The sequence below is a fragment of the Hippopotamus amphibius genome, chromosome X (genome assembly GCF_030028045.1).
Source record: "Hippopotamus amphibius kiboko isolate mHipAmp2 chromosome X, mHipAmp2.hap2, whole genome shotgun sequence".
NCBI lineage: Eukaryota > Metazoa > Chordata > Mammalia > Artiodactyla > Hippopotamidae > Hippopotamus > Hippopotamus amphibius.
This window is the reverse complement of record NC_080203.1, coordinates 89,975,988-89,987,155: the sequence shown is the minus strand read 5'-3', so window position 1 is coordinate 89,987,155 and position 11,168 is coordinate 89,975,988. Positions and strand designations below refer to the sequence as shown.

The window sequence follows — 11,168 nt, the reverse complement described above, 5'->3', positions numbered from 1 at the left end:
TCGGAACGGTATTTTTAAAAAAATCAAGTATCAAAGAGGATAGGATTTGAAGTGAAAAAACATTTCTGTGTGCAGTGTTCTATGTACAAACTGCACAGTTCTATAGGATGAGGAGCTATATCAAATACTACATTGAAACAGACAAAAAAAAATACAGTGGAAAGTAAACTCAAAATGAGGGAAAATATGGCAGAACCCAAGAAGAAGAAAGTTTAATATCTTAGATGTCCTGAAAATATTTTTCTTCATTATCTACTCTGATTCACTTGGGACCAGGAGGGATCGTGGATGGATTCTGCACTGATGAAGCTGGAAACGTCTGCAAATTCATCCCCGGCTGGAATGGTCCCCCAGATTGGGTAGGAATTACTACAGATTGTTGTGGTGTTCCTGAAATTCCTACCCACTGTACTGGATACCCTGCCCCGCCCACAGCATTATACTGACAAACATGGGGTATTCCATATGATGATAATGGCCCAGGAAATGAAGGGAGTGAGAGTCCTTGTGGCAAGGAGGTTTGGACAGCTCCACGGATTTGTGACAGAGAAGAAATCCATGTTGATGTGTAGCCCATAGTAGATGGAGTATTCTAACAAAAAAAATAAAAACAAAAGATCAGTTTATTTGGTAGATGCTTTTACCCATCTATATTCCTTCCTATTCCTTTTGGCTTACTACTCTCCCATTATTATTCTGAGTGTCTACCATTTTTGGAGTAACCTTCTGTGTTTTATATACCTTATTTCATTTCATCATTGTAACTGCCCTGCAAGGCAGGCATTTTTAGATGAGGAAACAGAAGCTCAAAAATGATAACACCCATCACTATTAGCAAGTTAATAGTTGAGGATTTGAACACAGTTCCAGCTAACTCCAAGGCCCCTGCTAAATTTCTGCTCACAGTTTAGTGTCTCCTTTTCTCATGCTAGCACTACTCTTCTATTTTCACTTCCTTCTGCCAATCCCAGGCATTCTCTCATTCAGAGGCACAGACAATAATAATGTCCATCTTACTACATAATTCTTTGGAGACAGAGGAGCATGATGTAGTGTGGCATAGTGGAAAGAGCCTGGCATATAGAAGGTGCTCAATGTCACCTCCCTACCTCTTTCTACTATTTAAAGTCTGACATTTCTGTTATATTTTTGGAAGTTTAAACTCAGGACAATTACGTTTTTGGCAGTACTAAGAAAATATATTCTTGCCTGACTCTTCTTCTTATATTGTATAGTGAATATGTGTATGCATAGAGATCACTGAAATCTTATGCACATGGGAATAATAAGTCTAAATGGAAGTAAATAATTCTTACTTAAAGGAGAGCTTGGTATCAGTCCCAAATTCTTAGTTCTTCTAAATTGATGGTCAAGCTAAAACCCTTTCAACTAAAGTTTCAAACTAAAGTTAGTATAAAGGGTTTTAGCTTGACTCAAGAATGAATGACAAGATCTCTTGAGGTGAAAAAAAAACATTTATTTAAGTCCAGCAATCCCTTTTTCTTATTGGTACTTTTGTTCTGTTAAAGTAAAATCAAATACTTCTGATTTTAAAATAGCACATATAGTATGATCACATTTTTGTAAACCTATTTCTATGTATCCATATACAGATACAGGTATCTGAAATGATGTTTAAAGTTAGTGACAATTATTTCTGGGTGGTAGGATTTGGAGGTGTTATTTTAAAATTGTGTATTTTTCTGCATTGATTAAATTCTATAACAAACATTATTATTTTACAAACAATAACAATGTGATTTTTATTTTTAAAAAAGACTGAATTAGAGATGACTTATTATACTTAATCTTCTCTTGGATAGTTAAAAGGCATCTCAGATTCAAATGACCAAAACCAAATGTATGATTTTCTTCTACCAAAACACACTGCCTGCTCATGTTCCCCTTCTTGATGATTGGTATGCTGGAATGACAGCCAGTTGTACCAGCCAGAAACCTTGCCTTGACACCTCCCCTCTGCCAAACATCAATTCCATCACTAAATCCGGTCCATTTTATCTCTTAAACTTTTCTTGGAATTTGTTCACGTCTCTTCATCTCAGCTTTTCTCTCTCACTCTCTCTTTTTAATTGAAGTATAGTTGATTTAAAAAGTTGTTGAACTTCTCTTTATTGGGCCTACTGTGACTAACTCTTAATTGGTCTACCAACATCTACCCTTATTTTCAATAATCTTTCTTGCTTCAAGCCAGAGTGATCTTTTCAAAAAGCAAATCTGATCATGTCAACCCTAGGGCTTCAATGGCTATCCATTTTTCTTAAAATAAAGACAAAGTTACTTATCATCACCACTTTTTAAAATGTATTTTATTTAATTTATTTATTTATTCTTTATTTTTTGGCTGTGTTGGGTCTTAGCTGCGACACGCAGGATCTTCATTGTGGCATGCAGGGTCTTTTGTTGTGGCACGTGGGCTTCTTTCTAGTTGTGGCATGCGGGTTTTCTCTCCAGTTGTGGTGCACGGGCTCCAGAGTGCGTGGGCTCTGTAGTTTGCAGCACGCGGGCTCTCTAGTTGCTGCAGGTGGGCTTAGTTGCCCCACAGCACGTGGGATCTTAGTTCCCTGACCAGGGATCTAACCAGCATCCCCTGCATTGCAAGCTGGATTCTTTACCACTGGACCACCAGGGAAGTCCCCATCACCACTTTTAAGACCCTTCCTACCTCCTTAGATTCACTGTGCCCCAACTCCTCTCTGCTCTCTTCACTTCAGCCAAATGGACCTACTTTCAGTCCTTTCAGTCTCTGTTTCCCCATCCAGGGCTTTTGCATATGCTGTTCTTTCTACTTAGAATTATATTCCCTCTCCTTTTCACCTAGTTAACACTTATTCATCCTTAAGATCTCTGCTCAATCATCACTTGCTCAGGGAAGCTTTTCTTGACTTCCCTTTACTAGGTCAAATTTTCCTTACTGTATGGTATCCTATATCTCTCCTTTGTAGTCCTTATTACAGCTGCAATTTTATATTTATTTATACAAGTCTGTTCATATCTAACTGTCCCACCAGCATTTAAGTCGCATGAGAATAAGGAACATACTTGTTTTTGCTAATCAAACCCAGTGCCTAGCAGAGGGCTTGGCACATAATTGTGACAAAATTTTTTAAGGCTACAGAACAGTAACATGCAAGAACATTAGACAGTGAGATGAGCTCTCCACACAAAGATATAATCAACTGAACCTAAAAATACAAAAATAGTTACCATATATAGGATACTACTATGTGCTAGGCACTTTATAGATGTTACCTCATTTAATCCTCACAGTAATCCTGCAAAGCAGGAAGGTATTATCTGTTTTAAAGACATGAGAACTGAGGCACAAATGACTTGTCTAAAGTCACACAACTAGTAAATGACTGATCTGACACTGGAACATAAGTCTGTATAAAGACCTTCACCATTTTTATTCATACTCTATTTTCTACTCACTCTTCTTCCAAGCATCCCTCATTATACCACAATAAACCACCCTCCAACTCATCAACAAAGGCCTCCATTCACATGGTGGTCAGAGGATCTCTCACTGGCAGCACAAATGCATTTATGCCTTGAAATTTGCTTCTAAAGGCTTCCAATTTTTACAATGGTGATACTATCTGTGTATAAATCGGTGCCAGGAATAATATAAATACACAGAGCCCTCAAGCAGATATGCTGCTTACCAGTTTGGAAAATCTAGGCTTTTGAAAATTTTTATTCAATGTTAACACTAAATGTTATTTTCAGACTCTTTACCAAACTACATGCAATGACTATATATACACACACATATGTGTACACAAACAATAGAAACACACACTCAGATATATCTCTTTCAATTATGTGGGCTCAGATTCTAAGCCCCGACATTTTAACAGATTTACTCATTTTGAAAAAAATACTTACTTTAAAAATTCAAACACAGGAAAGTACAAAGTAAAATAAGGCCCAAATTCCACTATCCAGCATGTTTTAATGGCTTTTCCTATTTCTATGCATATATACATTTATCTAATATATAGAATTTTACATAAACACTATATATACTATTCTGTGAGCCTGCCTTCTTCCCACTCCAGAATGCATTGTGGACATCTTTCTACATTTCAATTGCACGTACACCTGACTAAGGCCATATGCAATTAACTAGACATCTCGACCATAAACATAAGACACCTTTTATAATATTCTGGTTTAAAGATCTTTAAAATTCTTTTCATACTGAATACATAAGATAACTTATTGGCTCTGAGAATATTGATGTACAGCTAACATAAGATCGCTTTTCCTCAAAACCTAAATTCTTCTTGCACCACAAGATTGAATTAACCCTCACCCCAGATTCTTTCTTTTAGATATTTGATTTTTTTCAGGTATAATAGCCTAAAACAAGGGTCTGCGATCTACAGCCTGCCACCTCTTTTTGCAAATCAAGTTTTAATGGAACAAAGCCACACCCACTTGTTTATGTATTGTCTATGGCTGTTTCTGCAGCACTGAGTAGTTACAACTATATGGCTTGAAAATATTTACTTACTGGCCCCTTCCCAGAAAAAGTCTGCTGGCCCCTGGCTTAAAAGATAATTTGCTCAAAGACATAATGAATCTAGACAAGGATGAAAGTCCCTATGTTGTCAAGTGACACCACTGTCTCATAGTGACTATAACCATAGGCCTAAGTGAATCAATTTTTATGGTTTTAGTTCTCATAAATAAAGAGGGTCAGGTATAAACAACTTACTTCATATACTTTGTTCCAGTTGTCTGTTTCTAGTTTCTGTTGACTCTGTTTAAGTTGGTTTAAACTTGGCTTAATAAGAGAATTTCCTACTGTTTCCTTTGTCCAGTCATCCACCAGTTTGTGTAAGTCATCTGTGAACATTCCTTTTTTACTAGCTGGAGATTGCTGGCATGATGCTGCGCTACTTTCCACACACAGTGGATCTATAAGAAGAAAAAAAAAACCAGAGAAACCATGAAAAGGAATTAAAACTGATAAACAAATATTCTTTTTTGGCCAATAATGCAGACCTACATATTGGGTATAGATAGGATAACCAGACATTCTAGTTTATCTGGGACAGTTCTGGTTTAAAGCTGTTGTCCTAGTGTAATTACTAACAGTATCCCTTTCACTCTGACCAGTTTCCTCTTGTTTGGGTGGCAAATTATATGGTCACCTTAGGTATAAGTCAAATATAATAAATAGTATCTCAAAAATAGTATGACCTCTAATCATATCAGTTTCCTCAAATAGATACTTAGAAGAGTTAAAAAACAATCACAGAAAGTTAAAATGGAAAGAACCTTAGAAGTCTAATCTAAACCACTTGTTTTATAATGGGGAAATGAGGCACAGAAAAAGTAAAGTGACATGGCTGAGTTCTTGCAATTAGTTACCAGCAGAGCCAGGCCTGGAACTCTAAAGCCTAAACAAGAACTATCTCTTTACAATATACCACACTGACTTTCAACAATCTTCAGAAAACTAGAATCTCAATTAATTTTTAACCAATATTTCTGTTTATTATTGGTAAAAAGAATGTCTATTTAGAATAGCAGAAACAAGGAGGCAGATGGTTTGTTAGCCTCATGAGTTCTGGAGCACAAGATGTCCAAACAGATGAAAGAAATCAATTACAGATGTCTCCATCATTAAAAAGTTTCCTAATCTGAACATCACACTAAGTCTTTAAATTATTTAGTACTATTACACAGGCTAACTAAATCATTCTCGTAGAAAAGATTCATAAAGTTCCTCTGATTTACATCAAAACTTACAGAGTGGATCTAAAACGAATTTTAGGAAATGCACTTGTGAAATTTAAGCACAATAACACAGGGATGTAATTAAATTAACATGTGAAAATATCTTGTACAATTGTTATAATACTTTTTTTAATTGGAAAAACTATAAAAATGTAAAAGATAATGCAAGAAGCCTCCATACTAACACTTTCAAAGTACTTTTCTTTATCTTCTTTGAAACTCATAATAGGCCCGTAATATAGGCTCAGCAAGTATCATTCTATTTTGGGGATGGAAAGACTGGAGTCCAGAAGGTAAACAGCTGAGGTTATATGCTGGGGTTAGCACCCAAGTATCCTGACTATTTGGTCAGTGTGCTTTCCACTGTACCATGCTAACCCATACAACAAACTGGGAAAAGGATAAGAAAATTGGTTAATAAGGAGGAACATGATAATCTCAATGACTGCTTATACATAGTCTGTCACTCTCTATGACCCCTGAGCTACTGAAGGCTTAGATTCAAGGAGATTAAAAGTTAAATAGACACAGGGAACTACAGTCAAATCTGTGTCAATCCTGTGACAAACCATAATGGAAGAGTATGAAAAAGAATATATATATAATATATATTATATTTATATATAATATATATATAGCTGAGTCACTTTGCTGTACAGAAGAAATCAACACATTATAAATCAACTATACTTCAATAAATTTAAAAACAAACAGAAAAAAAAAGGGAAGTCTGAGAAAAATTGCCAAGAGGAGCTCAGAGACATGACAAGCAAATATCAGGTGGTATCCTGGATGGGATCCTAGAATAGAAAAAGAATTTATGCAAAAACTAAGGAAATCAAAATAAAGTATGGACTTTTGTTAACAAAAAAATTAAATGGAAACATATTAGTGAAAATTGCTTAAGAAGAGTTTAGTGAATTAAATGAAAGAGAAATTGCTTAAGAAGAGTTTAGTGAATTAAATGAAACATATTCTCATACACAAAAGCATTTTACAAAAATAATTTTTACTAATTTTGGGCAATCATGATGTACTACAATGATGTACTTTTTTAAGACTTAAAACCCAAGGACACACAAGTCAGCCTATAATAAAAGTATCATTTTTTCCTGTTATTCCTCTGCACATTCATCTGATTCTCTGCCAACTCCAGTGAGCAAACAAATAGCACAACAATGTTGGGGAAGACTTTGGAGCTGAAGCCTTTATAGACTGTGTTCTTAGCCTAGAAAAATGTCAGCAGGTAGGAACAAAAAGGAGACGATAGCCAGAAATATATACGTATTAGTGCCAGCATTTCTGCCCACCCAGCTAATCTGGAGTATTTTTGTGCTCATTCCCCTTTAATTTCTAAAACAAATTTGTTACATAGAGCTAAGTTTCAATGTCATTCATTTAAGAACATTTCGTACTAATGGAAAACCCAATGTCAGGATTTTTCTTGTGTACAAATCTGGTGGAACAAGTGATCTTGAGCACTCAATTGGCGGCCAATGATGGCTGCTGCACTACTGGTGCAATTGCCAACAAGTGGAGGAAGAAATAACAAACCCAAACAAGTATTTATTTATTTATTTATTTATTTATTAATTATTGAGGTAACAATGATCTATAACATTATATGTTTCCTGTGAATGACACTGTATGTTTACTTCTGTATACCCTACTGAATGTTATTCAGTGACTAACTATGCTTTACACATGGAAGGAACATTTATTGTTTGATTTCATTTAAAAGTTATTCATATCATATTAAAGTTCACAAACCAGAAATTACCTGACCAATGCACATTAAAAGAAGTACTCTTCAAATGTGTTTTATGATAGGTAGTAACATAACTTGTTAACTTCAAAGGTGCTCTTTAATATTCATTTCTTATTGATGAAATGAGTAAAATCAGAGTTCAGTCCTTGGTGTTCTTTTTTGTTTTTCCCCCAAGGTGACTGATTCCTACATTCAGATAGTTCCAGTAATCAACCAACTGCAAATGTTTCCATCTCTTAATCTCAAATCTTGATCTCTCTTCAATCCAACCTCACAACCAACTCCCAAATGTGTTTCTCCGATTTAATGTCAATAAATTGTTCAATTAAATACACCTAGAGTCAAGCCTATCATGGTCTTAGCATGACAGTTTGCCTAAATGTCATATTTCTGTTAAAGATACCATATTTTCTCCGAACCACCCAGACTCAGACCCTTTGGATCTCCCTTCACACACATATCCAGCTTATTGCCACATCATGGCTAATCATCCAATACAGTGTCTCCTGTCTATTTTCACTTCCATAATTCTCTAAACTCTTAATCATCTCATACATGGACTGTTATGATGGCAATGATCTAAATAGATTCACTCCCTAGCTCTAGCCAATACATTCTTCACATTGCCACCAAATTAATACCAGTTAAATACTGTTTTCATCATTTCGTTCCTCTGCTCAAAAACCCCCCCAACAACCCAAACTTTAATAGTTTCTTAGTACTAACAATAGTGGGTTTTCAACCTGTTTTGGTGGCAAAGTCCTTGGTAGTCATGATTGTCTTTGCAGAACATGTAAACATACATTATCTTATTTATTATCCTTAAACAAACATTATATCATTCATTAACCTTAAATACATAATAATGTGTTAGATTAGATATACTATCGTACATCAAACTATAGCATAGATAAGCTATGGCAGTTGCCAAAAAAATTGTTTTAAATGTGTGGGGAAAAAAACCTTGTAATGTAAACCCTCCATTTCACCCAACTGTTAAATTCTTTCTCCCAAGTAGATCTTACACTGTATGATTTGCATGCCTTTATATCATGCAGTTGTACCTACTGACAATACTCTTCACACTCCACTTCATCAATTTTAATCCAGTCCATTTACCTTTCAACACCAACTCAAATCCTACTTCCTGAACGAAGCAGTCTCAGACCACTATCACCTTTGATGATCTCCTATTGCCTCCTTTCAATCCACTGCAGACACGATTTCTGTTATTGGGAGGTAATGCAGTATAACAGTGAACAGCCAAGGCTTTAGAGTCAGTCAGATTTTTTTAACCCCACTAACTGTAGTCTCCTTGCCTATAAGGACAGACTAACTTCTACCCACTTTAGAGACGTTTTGAGGATTGAGATTATGTAATGCAATTATGTTTCAGGGCTCCCAAGACCACTCACAGATTCAGTGATTCAACAGAAGGTCTTATAGGACTCAGCATATAGTTGTATTCATAGCTAAGTTTATTACAGCAAAAGGATGCACAATAGGATCAGCAAGGGAAAAAGACACAGGAATCTAGAAAAATTCACAAACAGACTTCCTTAGGCTCTCTTCCTATGGTGAGGGAGCATTCTTGAGTATGCTCCTTTCTCTCAGCAGCAAAAAATGCAGCAACATATGGGAAAGTTTCTGGCAGGGAAGCCCAATAGAGACTCAGTGCCCAAGGTTTTTATTGGTGACTGGTCACAAAGGCACCTTTTGCCTAGCATTTACCAAAATGCCAGACTCTAAGAAGGGAAACATGTATTCGGCATAAATCACATTACTTGTACCAACAATCTAGGCAAAGTGAACTACACTTATCAGTTAGGGAAGAAAGGGAAACCAAGTTCCCACACACCAGCCAAGGTCCAACCTTGGAAACAGGTCTTTCTAAAGATAGCAGTCTTGTGCCTGCTATGTTAACTTTTTTCTGCATAGTTTAGCACAGTGCTCATATTATAAGTTAACCACATACCTACATTTTAGATACCATTACATTGCAATATTATGTATCAGTTCATGTTTCTTACAAAACAGGTATAACTGTGGGCAGGGAAAGATGGATGTGGATCTTTGTATATATGTTAAGGCAGTGCTTCTTAAAATGTACTCTGTGAAAAGTGGGTTCTCTGGTAAAACTGTTTTGGGAAATGTACACTTATTTCCTTTCTTGAAAATTCTCAATTCATATTAGCACATTAAAGGATCTAAGAGGTTCCACAGAGAAAAAAAATTATTTTTATATGACTGACTCCAACATTTCCTATTTGACCATGTAACACCTATTAACTCCTTGCTCACAGCTTACAAAATTCTGTGCTAAGGCCAACAACTGTGTCCACCAATCTTGGCCAAATGGGAAAAACATGAAATGTCAGCAAGCTTTCAAAGAGAGCTATTAGAACTAGAAATATGAAATCACTTGGTTCTGTAATAGTCAATGAAGTAATAAAACCACTAGAAGATATGTGTGGAACATCCTATCTTTGCAAACTTGGCTTCAATGAATTCTTAAAAGAAAGAGAAAATGAAGATTACTTATTTATTTATTTATTTTTCTCCTGGTAGCATTATTTTTATTTATTTTTTAACAGTTTTGTGTATATTTGTTCCACATGAGTTTTTTTTCTATGCAACTATAAACATATAGGGTTTCCCCCTATTTTACACAAAAATGGGATCATAATATAGACAGATCTAGATATATGCAACTTGCATCTCGTATTCATTAATATATAACAACAACCCTCTAGGCCAGCACATATAGTTATAACTTATTTTTTTGACATATAATAAACTGCATATATTTAAAGTGCACAATTTGATATTTTTTTCTTATTAGTAATGTAAAATGAAGATTAATTTAGCTCCCATTTAGGGAAATAATATTTTCACATTAGGTCTGCTTAGGAATCAATCTAAACATTTTAATAAATAAGTTAATTTAATGGAAGTTTAATAGCTAGATACTGTCATTTCTACCTGCTAAAAATAATTTCTGGCTTTCAGCATGACAGAATGAGGAGGTTTTCAAATCCTCTCCCTCAAAAGCAGTAATAAAACTGTACAAAACTCTCTGTGCAATCTGGAATTTGTCCAAAGGCATACAACAAAATCAGAAGTGTTATTCATGAAAACTACTCAACTTTTAAGAACTGTGTTATCTGTGGCATTTTCGCCCAGGGCTGCTTCTGTTACCTGTGCACCAGCTCTTTCTGCCCAGCAATTCAACCACAGCAGTACAGGCTGAGAAAACAGTAAGCTTTGCTACTGCTGCCATAGGTAACTCACTTGATTTGGATCTTCAGAAGCAGTATCTCCATTAACCTGAGGTTAACAGGGAGATCTGGGAAGTGAGACAACCATAGCAGGCTTGATCAATTCTCCACATATCTCAGGTTAACTGGAATATCATCACATGCACAGCATAAACTTGAGGGCCCAAACCATACATACATAACTGGCTGACAGAGCCTGGACATGCAAAGAGCAGGCGTGAGAAATCCTAGAGGAAAATGAAAGCTGGGTCAAATTAGGATATGGCCTCAAGTTTAAATGATATTCCCAGTCCACACACAGATCCATCATCAGAAAGTGGAAGCCCTTGAGGCTTGAGGCGTTTACGTGC

At 35.7% G+C, this 11,168-nt stretch overlaps 1 protein-coding gene across 1 annotated transcript in view; it reads right to left on the bottom strand.

The window, feature by feature from the left end:
• Positions 1-262: 262 nt before the first annotated feature.
• Positions 263-11,168, bottom strand: part of WNK3 (WNK lysine deficient protein kinase 3) — a 182,932-nt gene continuing 172,026 nt past the window's right edge. The window contains exons 22-23 of the mRNA XM_057718521.1: positions 4,745-4,947; positions 263-592 (exon numbers count right to left, since the gene is read on the bottom strand). Of these exons, the coding sequence (XP_057574504.1) occupies positions 263-592; positions 4,745-4,947 (533 nt within the window). The remainder of the gene's footprint in view (positions 593-4,744; positions 4,948-11,168) is intronic.